This window comes from Eschscholzia californica, unplaced genomic scaffold (genome assembly GCF_041429995.1).
Source record: "Eschscholzia californica isolate CP2 unplaced genomic scaffold, dmEscCali1.0.p SCAF_4, whole genome shotgun sequence".
NCBI lineage: Eukaryota > Viridiplantae > Streptophyta > Magnoliopsida > Ranunculales > Papaveraceae > Eschscholzia > Eschscholzia californica.
This window is the reverse complement of record NW_028238461.1, coordinates 14,471,631-14,490,334: the sequence shown is the minus strand read 5'-3', so window position 1 is coordinate 14,490,334 and position 18,704 is coordinate 14,471,631. Positions and strand designations below refer to the sequence as shown.

General features: G+C 35.4%; 3 protein-coding genes across 7 annotated transcripts; 2 read left to right on the top strand and 1 right to left on the bottom strand.

Moving 5' to 3' along the window:
• Positions 1–1,807: 1,807 nt before the first annotated feature.
• On the top strand, positions 1,808–6,766 carry LOC147543006 (transcription factor MYB124-like). Of its 2 annotated transcripts, none has more exons than XM_086635228.1 (12): positions 1,808–2,468; positions 2,734–2,780; positions 2,982–3,038; positions 3,139–3,211; positions 3,397–3,452; positions 3,715–3,894; positions 3,972–4,144; positions 4,380–4,525; positions 4,634–4,776; positions 4,902–5,209; positions 5,332–5,474; positions 5,660–6,766. In XM_086635228.1, the coding sequence occupies exons 1-12, from the start codon at positions 2,388–2,390 to the stop codon at positions 5,756–5,758; spliced, it is 1,506 nt and encodes a 501-aa protein (XP_086491354.1). In that variant the 5' UTR covers positions 1,808–2,387; the 3' UTR covers positions 5,759–6,766. The 2 variants fall into 2 exon arrangements, with proteins under 2 accessions (XP_086491354.1, XP_086491353.1); XM_086635227.1 differs by having other exon boundaries at positions 1,849–2,468; positions 4,377–4,525.
• A 5,001-nt stretch (positions 6,767–11,767) lies between these two features.
• On the top strand, positions 11,768–14,754 carry LOC147543005 (putative serine/threonine-protein kinase PBL3). Of its 3 annotated transcripts, none has more exons than XM_086632717.1 (6): positions 11,768–11,987; positions 12,660–12,961; positions 13,241–13,376; positions 13,486–13,622; positions 13,713–13,836; positions 14,011–14,754. In XM_086632717.1, exons 1-6 carry the CDS (start codon positions 11,921–11,923, stop codon positions 14,463–14,465), a joined length of 1,221 nt encoding a protein of 406 aa, XP_086488843.1. In that variant the 5' UTR covers positions 11,768–11,920; the 3' UTR covers positions 14,466–14,754. The 3 variants fall into 3 exon arrangements, with proteins under 3 accessions (XP_086488843.1, XP_086488844.1, XP_086488842.1); XM_086632718.1 differs by having other exon boundaries at positions 11,768–12,382; positions 12,435–12,961; XM_086632716.1 differs by having other exon boundaries at positions 11,844–11,978; positions 12,648–12,961.
• Positions 14,755–14,863: 109 nt separating this feature from the next.
• Positions 14,864–18,178, bottom strand: LOC147543004 (3-dehydroquinate synthase). 2 transcript variants are annotated; one of them, XM_086632714.1, is made up of 10 exons: positions 17,882–18,178; positions 17,262–17,498; positions 16,950–17,116; positions 16,762–16,860; positions 16,128–16,196; positions 15,911–16,051; positions 15,721–15,810; positions 15,432–15,599; positions 15,251–15,335; positions 14,864–15,141 (listed from the first exon to the last, which is right to left on the bottom strand). In XM_086632714.1, the coding sequence occupies exons 1-10, from the start codon at positions 18,042–18,044 to the stop codon at positions 15,014–15,016; spliced, it is 1,347 nt and encodes a 448-aa protein (XP_086488840.1). In that variant the 5' UTR covers positions 18,045–18,178; the 3' UTR covers positions 14,864–15,013. The 2 variants fall into 2 exon arrangements, with proteins under 2 accessions (XP_086488840.1, XP_086488841.1); XM_086632715.1 differs by having other exon boundaries at positions 17,262–17,513; positions 17,882–18,036.
• Between the last annotated feature and the right edge of the window lie 526 nt (positions 18,179–18,704).

Sequence of the window (18,704 nt, the reverse complement as noted above, 5' to 3'; positions counted from 1 at the left end):
GTTCGTGTCCTTCTTTCAATTGCCGCCATTAAAGGTTGGAATCTCCATCAATTGGATGTCAATAACGCCTTTCTTCAAGGCGACCTTGATGAAGAAGTATACATGAAATTACCCCCCGGTTTTTCATCTCAGGGGGAGTCTAAAGTATGTCGTCTCCATAAATCACTTTATGGTCTCAAGCAAGCCTCCCGACAATGGTTTTCAAAATTTTCCTCCGTTCTCATCGAACGTGGCTTTTCTCAGTCTAAAAGTGACTATTCTCTTTTCACCTTTAGATCTCACTCCACTCAAATCTATGTCCTCGTCTACGTAGACGACATAATCATCACGGGAAATAATGATCATGCTATTTCCCAATTAAAAATATTTCTAAATAAAGCCTTTTCACTAAAGGATCTGGGCCGCCTACAATACTTCCTTGGTATCGAAGTATCTCGCTCATCACAAGGCATATTTCTATGTCAAAGGAAATATGCTCTTGATATTTTAAAAGATTCTGGACTCACCGCTGCACGTCCTTCTGAGTTTCCCATGGAACAAAAATTACGTCTCAGTCCCACTGACGGTACACCTTTACCAGATCCGTCAGTTTACCGCCGTCTCATAGGCAGGTTACTTTACTTAACGGTTACACGACCGGATATCACTTTTGCCGTAAACAACCTCAGTCAGTTCATGCAAACACCTAGCCAAGTACACTTAGACGCAGCTCATCGCGTTCTACGATACTTGAAGGGTACTCTTGATAAAGGAGTCTTCTTACCCGCAGACAGCTCTCTCCATATTACAGGATACTGTGATTCGGATTGGGCAGGCTGTCCTTCAACCCGTAGATCTACTACTGGGTATTTCACAATGTTGGGATCCAGCCCTCTCTCCTGGAAATCAAAGAAGCAACCCACAGTTGCAAAATCTTCGGCAGAAGCAGAATATCGAGCTTTAGCCATCCTCACATGCGAATTACAATGGCTCAAGTATTTACTACTTGATTTTGGAATCAATCACTCTGACCCGATGACAGTTTACTGTGACAATCGGGCCGCTCTCCACATTGCTGATAATCCCGTCTTCCACGAACGTACAAAACACATTGAGATAGATTGTCACATCGTTCGTGAAAAGATTAAAGACAACGTCATTGCCACACGCTTCACCAGTACAGAAAATCAGTTAGCGGATATCTTCACAAAGCCACTTGGGGCAGAACCGTTCAAGAACATTATTGGCAAGTTAGGCGTTACTTCCATTCCCGCTCTAACTTGAGGGGGAGTGTTGGAAGGTCCACTCCACTCGGCCAAACCGAGTGGACTTGGTCCAAATAGGAATCCTACTACAACTAGGATTCCTTAGTTATTAGGATTGTAATTTAGATTAGTTTAGGATTAGTTTAGATAAGTTTTGATTACTTTAAACTCTTCATCATGTAAACCTATATAAAGAGGTTCATTCATATTGTAATATAGAAGTTGTAAGTGAATAATATAACCAAGGTATTTACCTAAACTATTGTCTCTCTTCACCATCAACTATTATCCTTCTCGGCTCTCACCCGAAGCTCATCATCATCTCGATTGTTTACTCAAGATCATCATCTTCCTCTCTCGGCTATCACAACCGAGATAGAGTCTCCTTCACACTCGGTTATACCCGAGCATCATCACTCTCGGTCTTCACCAAGAGTTGTTATATAGCTCTCGGCTATAACCGAGACACTCTCCCTCTCGGTCATCAACCGAGAACATCACCTCCTTCATCTCCACTCGTTACACTCGAGTGTTTTATCATTCAAAGGTTTAACCTTTTCACATAATTCCTTCTCTCTCTCTCTCTCTCTCTCTCTCTCTCTCTCTCTTGTCCTCAACCAAGCCATAAATAAATAAAACAAACGAACCCCACCAACAACAACCAAACAAAAACCCTAAAAAAGATCATCATCTACCCATCAATTACAATTCTACTATTTTCTTCTCTCCACACTAGTATTAGTACTTTCTTCCACTTCAATTTTATTTCTCTACAAGAATTTATGAAAATCGAAACTAGATCTATTAGTTTTCTAGAGAGAGAAAAAAGTTAATTTCTGCTTCAATCGAGATGAAGTTGGAATCCTTTTGAGTAAATTTATGAATGATTAAAGAAAATATTACTACTAGAGTTTTGGAGAATGTTATTTATTGAAAAGTTAGAAGAATCCTATGCTAATTTGGGAGATTATAAACCTTTTAGTTTTCTTTTGAGAGCATTTGAGCTACTGATGTCTTCTTGTTGATCTTCAAACATAGAAATAGAGAGAGAGAGAGAGATAAAGAGAGTAATCTTCTTCTCTTTCATTTTGAAATGCCTGTTGATAAAGGAAGAAGAAACTTATATAAACAATTTCAGAAGATATGAAGATCAATGAAGCTCCTAAATTTTCGGAAACTATCACAAAACAGAAAGAAAGACACATTGTTACTTGGTCTCAAGAGGTTTCTCTCTCTAACCTTCTCTCTTTCTTTCTTTCCAATCATCTTGCCAACAACACTGGTTGGAGTTGTTACCAAGTTGGTTTTCACTGCCCAGCTGATGTGGCGGTTGCGGTATTAATCTCTCAACAGTCAAGATTTAGTCAAAATTTCAAACCACAACCGTCACAACTTTCTTTTGTCAAAATCCTTTGTGATTTTAGTATTTTCTATAAAGAATTACTGTATCTTATTGATTAATCTAATTTTGTATCAAAAATTAATGCAGGAAGACGATATACTTCGAGAACAAATTAGCATTCATGGAACAGACAAGTATTGATGTTTATTTTTCTTTTATGTTGTAGGAGTTAGTGAATGTTGTTTTTTTTTTTTCTTCTGATGGTTTGTTTGCTTGACTCATCTGGCTGACTGAGTTGGGTATATTTGAGTTAGACTGGTCAGATTCAAACGATGAAACAAAACCCACCTTACTAGAAAGAAACAAGAAGCTAAAAGTTGAATTTTTGTGTGCAGTTGGACGATAATCGCGAGTAATTTTAAAGATAAAACAACCAGACAGTGTAGAAGAAGGTTGATAATCTATACAAATACTTCAAATTTTAAACTAGTTTGGAAATCCTCTGTTCAAACATGATGAATATGTATAAAATTAACAAATTTTTATTTGCAGGTGGTATACTTACTTGAATTCAGATTTCAAAAAAGGGGGATGGTCACCAGAAGAAGACATGCTTTTATGTGAGGTATATGATTCTATAAGAACTTTTGCATGTGGTCATGGAAAAATTATTTTATATGGTTTTCTTTTCTTCTTTTTCAAGAACTTTTCTTGATTTCTAACTTTCCAATAGTTATAATATTATTTCATTTTCTTGAGCATCTTAAGTTGTTCAATTGATTTTGGATTTAACGACAAATATTTGTGCAGGCTCAAAAGTTATTCGGCAATCGATGGACTGAAATTGCTAAGGTTGTTTCAGGCAGGTAAATAAATGAACTCTTATTCTGTTAGGGAAATGATAGAGTGCCCAGCAATTTTGCCCATTAAAATGTCCAAATTTCCTCATTTGGAAATAAAAGCGATCCCCACCGTAGTCAAACTTTGAAAAAACCTTGTTTAGTGATTCCACATCAGCTGGGCATTTTAATGGGCTAAAAACTGGGCACTCTAGCATCTTACGCTTCTAAGGTTTTACCCGTAAAGCTATCCTACTAAGGTCTGAACTTGGTTAATCTTCTAATGCAGAACGGATAACGCAGTGAAGAATCGGTTTAACACCCTCTGCAGGAAACGAGCGAAGCATGAAACCATATCAAAGGAGAACGAAAGTCCGTGCATCAATTCAAATGATAAACGAGTTATACTTCAGAATGGATTCATTACAGACACGGTTACTGAATTGGTTGTACCTCTGAAGAAGACGAGGTATGAAGATCAAAATTTCAATTGAATGAACACTAACGTGATTATGATTACTCAAACTTTAACTAATCCTGACGTAGGACCCATATCTCGGAAAAGTGCAACCAAAATGAGAAATTATTTGGAGAATGCCGAACACTAGATAATAAGCAATTAAGACCTCCTTTTGCGGTAATAGTTCAAAATACTCAATGTGTTTATGACGTAGCAGCTCAACGAGACGGCAACCCCACCAGAATGTCATCTAATGATGGTAAAGCTCCTCTTCAAAACTTAAGATGTCTCTTCCATGTGATTAGGATTAATAAAACTAATAACAAAAGAGATAGTATCATAGTCGTCAGCGCCTTTTTTGTTATTTTGAGTCCTGGGCAACATAAACATGTATTCTTCCCATCCCGCAAAAATGAAATTTTGTAGGGTTTCCTGTTCTTGGCAAAAACTACCAAATGTCATATTAACATTATCCTGTCTCTGTTCAAAAGCAGGAAAGAAAATCAAGGATCAAGGAACGTTTCTTAAACGAAATGATCCGAAAATCACTTTTTTAATGCAACAAGCAGAACTGCTTAGCTCACTTGCAACAAAAGTCAATGCAGAGAACAACACTCAGAGTTTTGAAAATGCCTGGAAGGTAAAGACGAGTAGTTTCATCTCTCATTTTGTCGAGAAAGTATGATGCATAATACAGTTTATCTACAACTTCATACGATTTTGATCACTTGTGTGAATGTGCATTCAGGAACTCCAACTTTTCTTGAACCGGACCCAAGAGAATGATGTACCAAGCAAGGAGTTTTCAGAAACAGATTTCTGTCTTGAAGACTTCAAAGACTTGATTGAGGACTTGAGAAGTAGCTCTACTCGAACTCATCAATATTCGAGGTATGAATGTTTTCTTTTTTCTCATCCACAACTCAACCCGAAGCAAAATACAGCATCTATTTTTTGCACCTAACTTGTTTTAGCTGTGATATCATGCCCTGCTTATGGCTGCCTTTACTATGCAGGCAAGCTGATTTACCTGACGAGTCTCCGGGTTGTTCTGATAACAGCACCGAATCGACTCTACAGTCCTATAGGGTAGGTGAAAAAACAGAACAGACTCAAATTGACGTATCTTCACAACAGCAGAGGACTTGTGTCGAGCCACAGTCAGTTCATACATTAGAAAATTACGGCGGTGCTTGTTCTCAGGATGGGTTCTCAAGGACAAGTGCCGATAATGTCAGGCAACAGTTGATTCACACAGAGGCAGCAAATGATGGTGCTATAGTTTGTTCAGAAGGACTTGACACGAGTACAAATGATGCACAAGGTGATACATAAAGCTTGCGTCGATTTTGTTAAATATCTATATCGCTTATATTTCAATCACCATAAATCCTATTTATTTATCGGTAATGATAAGAAGATTAAATTTTGTTTGCTTACCTGCAGTTATGTTAGTTCCATCCTTGGATAGAGAAAAAGATGGGATTACCACTACCCTGCCAAGTCCAGTATTTAGTTCTCCTCTCCAAGTAACTCCACTTTTCCAAACATTTGCAGCAGGAATGCCAAGCCCAAGATTTTCAGAAAGTGTAAGTCAATTCTCACATGCCATGGCTTCCAAATGGTAAACTACCAAGATGGATCATATAACAAATTCAGATCAGTTGAAACCCACATAACAAAAACAGAGTTATTCCGATAGGCGATATGGTTTTTAGTTCTTAACTATCAATACGAAACTAACAACTATGTATTTGCAACGCTTGATTTTCAGGAACGTAACTTCTTACTGAAGACGCTCGGACAGGAATCCATGCCCGCGAACCCTTCCCAACCACCTCCTTGCAAAAGGTCTCTCCTTCATAGTCTCTAAATTGACCAGTTTTATCTCTCACATATACCTATAAGGCTACAATCTAGTATCCAAAAACCTTCCAACTCAGATTTGAGCATTCATTTTCGCATATAGTCTTCTTTTCGTTTGAGTTTTTTTAAATCACTCGCAGACCTTTCCGACCCAATTTTACCAAGAGGCCTGTCAAGGTCTGCATTTTGTTTAAGGTTACAAAACCTTCCGAATTTCATGTTATGTGTATTGTTTTGACTACAAATACATCAACTAGTTCAATAACTCCTATCTGAGTTTCGGCGTGTGTTCATAGAATTCCTCAAATCCACTCTCCTCTTTGGATAGTATTGTGGTTATGGATCTTCTAGTCTAGTTCTAAGTCATGATCTCTCATTTGTACATACCCACCATTTTCAAGTACTAATTTTGGTTAGGTTCATCCAACTCAAAATCAATCGGCGATGAGTTAAAAGGTTGTAGAAAAAATATTCTTGCTTAGATCAATATTCTTCTATGTGGGACTATTCTAATACGCTTCTTCACATGTGGAGTTTTCTGAGTCTAATACGTTTTTTTTTTCCTTTGGGTGACGTGAAGCACTGTCACATGTGGGCATCTCTCTGATGCCATATTAGATAAGTGGGTCATCTAAGTCAAAACCAATAGGCAATGAACGGAATAACCTAACAATTGCATTTTTAGTTTTTTTTTTTGTTGAAACAATTGCATTTTTAGTTACTAGATCAGCTTTCTCTTACGTGGGACTATTCTCACATATTTATGTGATTGTAATTACAATATTAACCTCCCATACAAAAAATAAACAAATAAGAGGAGGATAGTACAGAATTGGGGAGGTTGAACAATCAGCTGCATTGGTTTCATAATGATTTTAGTGAGAGTAGATATAATAAGAGTTGTAGATTTTTATTTGTATGTTATGATTTTGTAAGGGGAGGTTGTAAGTTAGAAAGAGTATAAAACTTTATATGATTTTAAAAGCAATAAATGGTTTTGTGTGCTATTGGATTATGTATAGTTCTTCTTATACGTTCCATTAAAGTGAAAGAGATGCCAATGCATGAATAGAATGACTACCCAAAAACCTAAATGAAGTGACAGAAAAACCTAAATTTCTTCATCAAAGAGATAAGATACAAGATTAGGTCATGGTATACTTACAGTATGAAACAATTTTGTGTCTGATTTGCTGGGAATTAAGAGGTGTGCATTCTTTTCCATGAATACTTGTTTCCCGGCAGGAAGAATTATTTTTCTTTAGGTCAATACATTCATTACATGGGATGGGTTACCATGAATAGAATATGGTCTTGTAAATGTGATTCTCAAATATCTGGGACAGTATAGACCATTTTGTTTATGGGGCAAATGTCTTGAAATGTGTACAAGACATTTTGCTATAAACTTAATGTCTTGATATGTCAATAAAAGTTTTGACTGTAGATATGTCCTGAAATGCTTTTAATGTTTTGAAATATCTACAGGACATTTTGTCCAAAAATATCACTCAAATCCCTATCCATAGCCCCTCCATAGTATCCCCGAACCAATGAACCATATTATACATGTGTTACACGACCCTGACATCCCATTTCAATATTGATTATGTTTATGTTAAGAAGTCATTTTGTATTTATAGCATCTTTTTATTCTTTAATACAATTAAGTTGAAATAGAGGTCACTCTCCCCTTCTTTTATATACTTTAAGTGTAATTGGAGTTTTGAACTAGGTACATAATTCATTGAACAAAATGATCCACATTCTTTCTTTTAAATTGACTACGATATTGAGAGTGACCTCTATTTCAATATCGATTTTTACTCAATTACGACCCAGACAAGATTTTCCAAATTATCTTTTCAGAATTTTTATTTTTTAGACAGTTAAGCAAAAATGTTATTCATCCATGGAACATTGAAACCGACTTAAAAATGATATGTATGTTACATAAAATAAATATTGAATCGATTTCTATGGGTCAAACCTAAGGATGAGGTCGGGAGTCGGGACCCATGAGGGGAAGATGTGAGAATGCGTAAGAGTTATGCACAACGTGACGTTTTATGGATTGTGGGGTTCGGTCAACATTGACTGCCAAAATTTCCTTAACCCATGGGACCCACAATATTTTACTATGTTATTTCCCGCCAAATTTGCAATTTAGTACTGAATTACTTCTTAATTTCTCAGAACTTTCTGTCGATTCGCCACTAACAGAATGGTCCTCTTTTTTTATTCAAGTAGCAGAATGGTCCTCCTATGACCTATGGACATAAAATGTGGTTGATGTCTAATTCTTCTTCTTTTCTTTTTTTGTACATAAAAGAAGATAATTTATACATAAAAGAGAGTTAATCGTGTGGACGTCTTCCGCCACGTGAGATTGATAGATCAAAAATAATTATTTGATGTATCGATTTAACTATATTATACAAGAGTTTGCGCTAAACGACATCGAATATAATATGTCATATGAGACTTAATATAAAGTATTCACTATGAGTAAATTTTGGAGAGCTTGTCTGAAGTCTATCGTAATCATTTATGTGGTGGAATTGGATAAACGAAACGTTTTAGTTGACTTAATAAATGGAGTAACAAAGTAAACCACTTAAACAAATTAGTAAATATCATTCTAACAGAATTTCCTCCTACCTATGTAATCCAACGAAAAAGATTTTTTTTTATGTGTGAACTTAAGAAAATTCTTTTGACTAATCAGTCTTCTAACAAATTCCTCTGTTTTTGTTGAGGATATAGCCAAAAGATTGGCAAGTCTTCCTCCTTCCTAGCTATTCAGTTCTTTTGGTTTGACATTATGATGACTAACAACTTCACAAAAATTTAAAATAGAATATATAGGGTCAGCCTAATCTTTTAGGTGGTTGAAGAAAAAATGCCCAAAGTGGTCTTGGATCCTTTCACACTGACATTGACACTCATAGCTAGATTGCCTTCATTTTTTTTTTTGTTGAAAGAGCTAGATTGCCTTCATACTTAGATATATGGTACTCCTTTATTTTAGCAAATCTATGAATATTTTGGCAGATTCTTCGACCAAATTTGTCAAAAATTCATGTTGTTGTCCATACTTAGTTCGATAAAAGGTGAGCGTCAAAGTACAGTACAACTGCGATGTTCTGTCTGCTTCCTCGAATTGCACTCGGAGTATGCGTCCGGTCAAGATTTAGAAAGAAAAATAAAAAATAATTTGAAAATATAATACTCCTCTCTTTAAATCATGGTAAGACACATATCCTGGTTAGGATTCTCCCGATAGTGGTCGGATACAAAACCATTTTCTTTACATTATGTTAGCCTTGGCATCACATGCTTTCTAGTCCAACAGGCTAGTTGTTCACCATTTGCTTCTCTAAGAACATGAAAAAAAAAGACAAAAGAAGAAGATAAGCGATACTATGGCATTTTAAAATTGAACTATTGTATGTTGCATCTAAAAATTTTTGCTAATTTCCTGTCAATTTAAACGGGTGGTAGTTTTGTGCTAATTTGGTGTCAATAATAGTGTAAATTTAGTATTATTTATCAGTTTTTTTTTTTAAAGCAGTTTTTGTTTTTGTTGATAATTACAATTTAATACTCTTATTAAATCTTGTTTTAATTTTTAAAGCATTTTAAAATCATGTTCTGAAAACAAAGTATAGCTCTACATAACAATGGTGGAAGTACTAATATTTCGAGACGACGTTCTTTTCTCTCGTCTAGATATTCAAGCCAAGACTACCCTCTAAAACTATTAACACTCTACTTTATGTAAAATATTAAATGGCAAAATTGAACTACTTTAAATTTTGGTCAGACTTAACTTAAAAGATCGATTTAAATTAGTTCTTTTCACATGAAAAATGATGAAATATGAACGTGGAGTTCCACATTTCCATTGACTAATTCTATCAAGACTATTAGTGACCTCGTGACGTCCACGAAGAAACTATTGTCTGCAAGTTAATTACTAATAATTTTTCCAAAATGTTCTAAATACCCGACCAACCGATCTCAATAATCTATGATCATTTGTTTTGTGATGACAGATTTTCGCCATTATTTATAGTTATGTGGCTTATGCAATTAACAATAAAGATACCAATAGCTCAAATAACAACTCAAATTTTAAATTGTAGTGTTTTTCTCTATTTGACCAAGGAGCGAAACAGTTGTCCGATGGCCCATGGTATAATGCAATTGGGATATATATAATCTTGCACACGATTACAAATTAATTAAACTGTTATATCTTCGTAAAGAAATATAAAAATAAACTATTATCCATACACGAACACACACATATGTACGTTATCTTGACACAGACCTTAAATTATTTAATGGTATTTGGCGTTCACCTCTATTCTCAAATTAGATTACCTTTGTGTTTTCCCTATCAAATTAAGACATGGTCGCAGTTATCCTCTTTATATCAACAATTCTAATCTAAATTCATAGAGAACAAGAAAAATCCAGACATACTCTAGACCAGTGGCGAAGCCAGAATTTTTTCTCAGTGGGGGCACTTTAGTAAAGGTAAAACTATTAATATGCTAAGCTTACGACAATAAATAAATCATTCAGAAAAAAAGTTCAACGCTACCGTTATTTTTTGTTTTATAATACTAAAATAAAATTTCAAATACTGTAAGTCTTGATATATTTATAATCGTACTCAACGCATTTTTTTCTTTCGAATCTATCGCATAATAAAACCATAGATATATCAAATTGTTATAGTTTTGTCAATGCGTAGGAATAACTTACAATTGATCCATATTTCTTTCATAAACCAACTTTAGGATTTATATCGGAAAAATCATGTTATGGTAAAGATTGTAACAATAAATAAAATTTCAAATAATTTAAAGTCTTAATATGTTTATAATCGTATTCAAACATTTTTTTCTTTCAAACCTGTTGCATAAATAAAATTATAGATATATCACATTGTTATAGTTATCCTAATGCATAGGAATAAGTTACAATTGATCCATATTTCTTTCATAAACCAATGTTCGTATCGGAAAAAAATCATGTTATTGTAAAATTTGTCATCGATATGGCAATAAAAAATCTCATTACATATAAAACTGAATTAAATTTTAAATACCCCAATTTTGTATAGAACCGAATTAGATTCAAATGCAGAAATTACAATAATATATATTTATTGTAACCCATTTTATTAAGATTAACCAAAGAAAAGTTACAAAAATGTAATAAAACTTGATCCACACATATTGGGTCTACATGCATGTTGTGCATAATTAGGGACTAGTAAGGTATAAGTAGAACTAACTACTAAGGGTCGTTTGTTCCAACAATAAAAATCAGAGGGTCATTATTCTAACATTGGGGCTTGTGGGGGCATGTGCCCCCATAGGCCCCAATGTAGCCACGCCCCTGCTCTAGACATACATCTTATGTGGCTTGCTGTGATTCTGTTTTTGATGATTCTAATTCATTAGACAACGAATCACGGCAAGCCACATATGATGTATGTCTAGAGTATGTCTGAATTTTTTTGTTCTCTATCATTTCCCTTGTTCACCACCTGTCACCTACCATCACTACCGCGATTACCATCATCTTCATAATGATCATCAAATTGATGATGGAAAGATGAAGATGGTTAGTGGTGATTCAGAAGATGAAAATGTTGGTGAAAGGAGAAAGCACGAGTTCCGAGTTTGAAATATTGTCTAATGGATACGTACAAAATTAATTTTGTCAACTGCGGCATATGCCTCTGACACAAAAACTTTACCAAAATTCCTCACGAAAAACGAAGTTTGGAGTAAATACTAGTAACACTTTGAAAATGAGAGTAAACACAAAATATCACTAACTAGTTTGGGTTGATGTCAAAATAACCATATATGTATAAAATATTATCATAGACTATGTCATATAAAAAGAAGGGGTTATGAAAGTACTTTCACTTAATTTGTCTTGGTTCATAGTCTTCTCTATATTTCAAAAGTTGTTATTATTACAAATTCTCACCTAAAGCAGATAGCTTACACCTTCATTTTTCTTTCTTCTTCTTTTGATCATTTCCCCACTTCCTCTTCTTCTCTCTAATCTGTAGAGGGCCAATTGATCTTTCTTCCCCAATTTTCATCTCTGTGAAAGATCAATTCCAATTTCACCATCCATGGGTTGCTGCTTAACTACTTCAGCCAAAGTAGATAGTGCTCAAATCTCCCACACTACTTCTTCAGGTGAACTCTCCTTCTGGTTTACTTCTCTTTATCTCTTCAAATTCCTGATTGAATTTCTCTTTCTGAGGTTGAATTTTTAGTTTATGAATGATTATCTTTAATGGGTGTTGATGGGTTTATTGTGATACTCTTGATTTTATTTCTTAGTTCTGTTATTAGTTATAATTTTCTTCTTTTGACTTTAATTATTATATTTAATAACTTAATTGATCATGGGTTTTTTTTCATGGATATTTTGAGTATTTTTATCTATCTTTAGCTGATGATTTGGTATTATATTTGATTTGAATTGAGAACTTTTTGGCAAATTTTCATGTTTTCTAAATTTGGGGGGCGTTGTTTATCTAAATCTGAATTGACTCGAGTAAGATTACAGAATGTTTTTCATCTGACTCGTTTAGATGGTCGAGACTGACTTTTGGTTCATTTGAGTCAGAATAGGACAAGTGTTTTTTCATATGATTAGTTTAGATTGTCGGTCGATTGAGCTGATTTTGGGTTCATTTGAGTAATTGAGATAGAACAGGGCAAGCATTTTTTTTTTTCTTTACGACTTCCGGTTGAATTTTACTACTAAGTTTCCTTCTTTTCTACTTGTAACTAGTTTTACAATCATGAAGTGTTTCGGTCGAATACCAAAAGCTTCAGTATTTAACTTACCTTCTACTTCAGGAGTTTCGACAAATAACAGTAAACCACGTATATCATCACCGCCTTCTATTGTTCTTCCTACACCGAGAACTGAAGGTGAGATTTTGGCGTGCCCAAACTTGAAGTCGTTCTCTTTTAGTGAGCTAAAGAGTGCTACAAGAAACTTTCGCCCCGATAGTCTTATAGGAGAAGGAGGATTTGGTTGTGTATTTAAAGGATGGCTTGATTATCAAACCTTAACTCCTGCTAAGCCTGGATTTGGCATGGTTGTTGCTGTCAAGAAGCTTAAGCCTGAAGGTTTCCAAGGCCATAAGGAGTGGTTGGTATGTTTCTTCTTTTTCTTTCAATCTCGATATATGAAATCTAAGTGTACAAAATCAGATTTCAGAATGTTTGTTTTTATCTGACTCGTCTAGATGGCTGACTCGGGATGATTTTGAGTCTATTTGTTTCAGACATAGAATACGTCTGAAGAAGAAATGACTATTATGCCAGACAAGTCAGACTCACGTGAGTCAGATTGAAACAATCAAGAGAAAAACATGTTTTCTTTCAATTTTGTTTTCCGCTTGACACTTAACTGATGGATGGGTTGTTTGCAGACAGAAGTTAACTATCTTGGCGAACTTCATCATCCAAATCTAGTTAAACTCATCGGTTATTGCATGGACGGTGACAATAGACTTTTAGTATATGAGTTAATGCCTAAGGGAAGCTTAGAGAATCACTTATACAGAAGTAAGTAAAAGCTTCTAATGTTCTGTATGAGAAATCGTAATTCTGTTCCTACCTATAGCATCACAAAACGGCTTTATTTCCGATTGGTAATGGTAATTCGGTGTTGCAGGAGGAGCTCAACCACTTTCATGGGCAATAAGGATGAAAGTTGCATCTGGTGCTGCTAGAGGTCTATGTTTCTTGCATGAATCTAAATCCCAAGTTATATACCGTGACTTCAAAGCTTCTAACGTGCTACTCGACGTGGTACGTAGAGAGAGAGAAAGAGAGACGACGATATTTACCAATAAAACTGCACTGCATTTTAATGTATTAACGTATGCTTTAATGGTGCAGGATTTCAACGCAAAGCTTTCGGACTTTGGCTTGGCAAAAGCAGGACCTACTGGTGACAGGACTCATGTTTCGACAGAAGTCATGGGTACCCATGGTTATGCTGCTCCTGAATATGTTGCCACAGGTTTGTCGATTGACCTAATCCCCTTCATCTCTTTTTTATCCAAACTTGCCTAAGATTATGAGACCACTTGGTTATTTTCCTAATGGAAATGAATAAAGTTCAAAAAGGAAAACATCGAAATACTTCCAAGAGATCATTCTATGAACTAATATGTAATATATCCAACTTTAACAGGGCGATTATCAGCAAGAAGTGATGTTTACAGCTTTGGGGTTGTATTGTTGGAACTCTTGTCTGGACGTCGAGCCGTGGATATGAGAAAGCCTGGGGTGGAGCAAAATTTGGTGGAATGGGCGAGACCATATATGAGCGATAAGCGTAAGTTATTCCGAATTATGGACACCAAAATGGAAGGCCAATACCCACAGAAAGGAGCTTTCATGGCTGCAACTCTTGCCCTACAGTGCCTAAGCCCTGACCCGAAAGTCCGCCCACAAATGGCCGAGGTTTTAGCTAAACTAGAAGAAATTCAAGCTCCAAAGAATGGAACCCATCACTCTAAATCAGAACAAAGTGCAGAGTCCACTCCCTGCAGATCCCCGATGAGACATCATCCTACTCCTCCTCGGAACCACACACCTCGTGGATCACCATTACCCCCTTGCCGACAACCACCTAAAATCCACTGAGAGGGGATCAGCGTATTCACACAAGCATCTCTGTCTAAATCTCTTTCGTATTTGTCTTGGAAGTAGTCCAGTTTTTTTGTTGGGAGTTATGCTAGGTTAGTTCACTTCTTTATCGATTATATGATTATATGTGATTGGTTTTTCACTTCTCTTTAGCATTCCCTCCTTGTTAAACTTTTCGTCATACCATCAACAAATACGTATTATGATTGTATTTATAACTCGCATTATTTTCCACAGAGATGTCCATTGAAGCAAATATTAAGTAGTCTAAGATCTATTTTATGTATAATGACTTTTGTATATCTGTTAACCTAATAGAAGCTAAATAATGGTTCATAGTTTTCTGCTTCGACTAGGGATAGAAATGATACTGACATTTATGATCTGAGCTTCAGTTTATAGGCAAAAAGTTTTTTATTGAATATCTCGTAATCAGGAAAGAACTGTGCACAATTGTTGCGAAATTCCCGTTTTCTATTAAAAATTTATATCCATGTAAAAAATGAAGAAGAAAGATTTGTTACTTGAATCTTCTATTTGGTTGCTTACTTCTCCAGGATGAATTCTTGGATTTCGATTCCTGTGTGTCGAGCACCACCCTGAACTCTCAACATTACTTCATCTCCGACTTTGAGCGAAGTCACAGGAATTGCAGTTTTGGTAGATTCATTTCCTGTGAAGAATGTATGAATAGAAAATCTGTCATCCTTCAAACCCAAATCAAGAAATTAACAAGAATCAAGCTTTTGCAGAAAAGAAAATGGTAGATAGTTCGATTGGACCTTGGTAAGGGCAGACCAACCCAACTGTTTCTGCATTCTGTAAAAGAATGGTATAGAAAATTTCGATACCCGATTTTTCTTGCAACTGCCAAGTATTCATTTCCCAAACAGCATTAGTACCTGGCAACCACACATGAATTAAAAAGAACCCTAAACCCTATGTGTTTCTACTTTGACAAACCTTTGCCTCAACAAGGAAGAGTGGTCTTTTTTCTATCTTTACGCGTCCAACAACTGCTGTCCTCTGCTGTCCACGTTGATCGACAATGATAACCTCTTTACCTGCTTCCAACTCAGAAAGGTAGCAAGTCTTTCCTCCCGGAACGGCGATATACGAATGAACCGGTCCCTGTAAAATCGAAAGCAGTGTTAATGGCTACTTCCTTTCAATGAATATTCATGGTCACTTCATACAGCCTTAGGCCCGTCTGAGTCCATTTAAATATCAGCCCGAAACCTCTAATACTCACTGCATTGACTCGGAAAGGCCTGCTAGCAATATAATTTGATTCCAAGCATTCTGAGTGAACAAGAAAAAGTCCTCTAGCAAAAGAACCAACCTATAAGACAAGTTATATTGTAAGGATCATATATGTGATGTTTATCGATAAATAAGTAAACTTTAACAGTGAAAATACAACTGAGTATTGAGGAACAAACTAGAAGTCCTTCACCAGGTCTCATTAAACTACAAAGATCGACACAAACACGATCACCCATCCCCGCTATTTGAACCCGTGTTACTATGGCTTTAGACAATTTCAACAGGTTCCTCGATTCATTTCTTCTGTCAATATAGTCCTGAAATATTCACAGTGATTAGAGAGAACGAAGAATTAGTTGCACGCACGAACGCCTCTATTGTTAGAGAAAATACCTTCAATTCAAGTACAGAATCAACATCTTCGACTTTTAAAACAATTCCACCAAGCCCTTGCTCCAAGGCCTAAAAATCGAAAAATATGAGATGCTTAAAGGAATTTGATATAAGAAACTGTTGACAATAATACTGAGTTTAATCATAGAATATAAAAGCAGACATAGACACAAAGAAGAGAAATTAAGTCATCAACAAAACCTATCAAGAAAAACTAGAAAATTAGGGAATAAGGCAACCAAACGAAGACACGAGATAGAAAGGAAAGAAGTATAAGAAAGGACAATAAGGGTGACTAAGCTGGACGCGACAACATGGGAAAGGAAACGAAGACAAACAAAGATGGTCGGATTTTGCAGGTGTTTCCTCTGCCGCAGTATCTTGACATCACATGATTGTGAAAGAGTTTCGAGAATCAATTTTCTTTCTATAAGAGCTAAAGTCACTTATGTTGACTTCTGATCTCATATTGTAGAGTGGATCTTGAAAGATAATATGTCGGTTAAAAGGATCATTTTTGTTCTCACTTTCTCCACTTAAACTAAGACATATACTACACTATGAACTCTCAGCTACTGCTGGTTGGCATGTCATGCTAAAAACCTAAACTTGGTACGGCTGTAGAAAAAATTACCTCAAGGAATATTTGTGCTTCAGCGGGAGTTCTTGAGATGGCAAAAACTGTTTTTTTACTTCCTTGAAATGCAGCAATTATATTCTCTGCAGGTATCACCTAAGGAATTCATACCAATGAAGTGACATAAACAAGGCTATTATTGTGAGAAGAGAAAATAAGAAGTGTGTTCTGTGACCAAAATGAACCTGCCAATTTAGCAAACTTATAACCACGTTCTTTGTTTCATCATTGACGGGTTGAAGTTGTTCTAACTCTTGGGGGCTAGAAATCTCGGAAAATGTCGCTACTCGTATGTCATTACGATCTAAAATCTCCCCATCTCCAATAAAGAGAGGATTTATCATAGCAATCGCTGTGAAATCCAAGAACATCAGAATTTTGTAAGAAGAAATTGTGGACATGAACCACTCAACATATGCATAATTTTGTCAAGTAATGAATTGAAAATGTATAGAAACAAGAAAACAAGAGAGAAGATGAAATCATTAGTTGCTTACAAGACCAATTTTCGGCAAGGTCTCTGTTGTTAGATGCGAAAATGAATGTATTCCATCCTCTCTCAACACAAGCTGTCATTACTTGCTTACTTTCTGTCCAAATCCAAACCAGCTTAGGTTGCTCGAAATTCTCAGTGGGCAAAGTGGAAGACATCGTCGCTCGAAAATTGGATTTTAACCGAAGTCCCTTAGCATTCACTAGGGCAGAGTTATGGGTCCAGTTCAATCTAGTATTTCCTACACATTCAAGAACTAATCAAATTATTTGATTAAAATGTATAAAGGGAAATGTAATTCTGCATACATTTATAAATTTTGAAATTTCAACTTGTGGGTATCTATCTGATTCACTAAAACATTAGGCAAATGAGAATTAGAGAATCAACCAAGATTTACAACTGAAATTTCAAATCAAACATTTCAGCAAGAACTGAAATTTCAAATAAAAAATCTATCAATTTCTATTTTTGTGAAGTTCTTATGAAGATCCCTAAGATTAATGAAAGAGAGAAGAATGGGAAAACCCTAAAAGCTTCTTTTAAAATTGAAATTAGTAATGGGTTTTTTTACAATAAATGTATAAAAAAGCTAAAATTTGAAGAAGAGATTAGAAAGAGAACCTGTTTGAAATTGGATTTGGGGAGTGAAGGTAGTGGTGGTAGTCTTAATGAATTGTTTATGGTTTCCATTTCCAGATGAAATTGAAAGTGTACATGTCAATGCAACCATGTCTCTCCTCCTGGATTCTCTCCCTACTATGAACGTTAATACGAAGACATACATAATTGAAAATGTTATCTGGTGATAGTAGAGGGACTTTAGGCCATTTAATTTCGTCACGCTTGAGGCTATTTATAATTTCGTTACACTTTAAATCAGTAGTATTTCGACAATTATTGTACTTATCACATCGTATCTATATATCAATGCCTTTGTAGAGATAATAGTAGTCAATACTCTTTAAAAAAAAAAAAAATACTAGGGCAGGTGTTTACTAGTATTATTGAAAACGTTTTCCTCACTAACTATAATAATAACCTATTTTCTACATTCACTTTTAGAAGCTTTTGGCCTTTTGGGGTTTTCAATGTATGATGTCATTAGAATTGAAGGGCCATGGGTTAAGCCATGGGTTAGAATTCTAAAAGTTATGGAAATTGTGGTCCAAGATCCATTCATAAAGATCTATGTATTTTAGTCCTTTGCTTAAAATGTCCAAAATACCCTCAGTCAACAGATTTGAAACATCTGGTAGTTTGTATAATGCATCTAGTAGTTTGTATATTGCATCAGGCAGTTTGTACAATGCATTTTGAATGGACTAAAATACGTCATCAGGAGCGTCCCTAGAAATCTGTGATTAATGGGCTTACATGGTGACCAAACTCATGAATAAATGGCTAATGAGCCCAACTCATTTATCTTCGGACACCCCGGAGCGAC

What these genes read in the sequence shown, in the direction of transcription:
- LOC147543006 (XM_086635227.1), top strand. Translation starts at nt 2,388, where the DNA reads ATGAAGATCAATGAAGCTCCTAAATTTTCGGAAACTATCACAAAACAG. An exon ending in ACCAGACAGTGTAGAAGAAG is followed by an intron (nt 3,039 to 3,138) that starts GTTGATAATCTA and finishes TTTTATTTGCAG; the next exon opens with GTGGTATACTTACTTGAATT. An exon ending in AAGACATGCTTTTATGTGAG is followed by an intron (nt 3,212 to 3,396) that starts GTATATGATTCT and finishes ATATTTGTGCAG; the next exon opens with GCTCAAAAGTTATTCGGCAA.
- LOC147543005 (XM_086632716.1), top strand. Translation starts at nt 11,921, where the DNA reads ATGGGTTGCTGCTTAACTACTTCAGCCAAAGTAGATAGTGCTCAAATC. An exon ending in TGCTCAAATCTCCCACACTA is followed by an intron (nt 11,979 to 12,647) that starts CTTCTTCAGGTG and finishes TATTTAACTTAC; the next exon opens with CTTCTACTTCAGGAGTTTCG. An exon ending in CTAACGTGCTACTCGACGTG is followed by an intron (nt 13,623 to 13,712) that starts GTACGTAGAGAG and finishes TTAATGGTGCAG; the next exon opens with GATTTCAACGCAAAGCTTTC.
- LOC147543004 (XM_086632714.1), bottom strand. Translation starts at nt 18,044, where the DNA reads ATGTATGTCTTCGTATTAACGTTCATAGTAGGGAGAGAATCCAGGAGG. An exon ending in CCAAATCCAATTTCAAACAG is followed by an intron (nt 17,499 to 17,881) that starts GTTCTCTTTCTA and finishes TTGAATGTGTAG; the next exon opens with GAAATACTAGATTGAACTGG. An exon ending in TCTTCCTTGTTGAGGCAAAG is followed by an intron (nt 15,336 to 15,431) that starts GTTTGTCAAAGT and finishes AATACTTGGCAG; the next exon opens with TTGCAAGAAAAATCGGGTAT.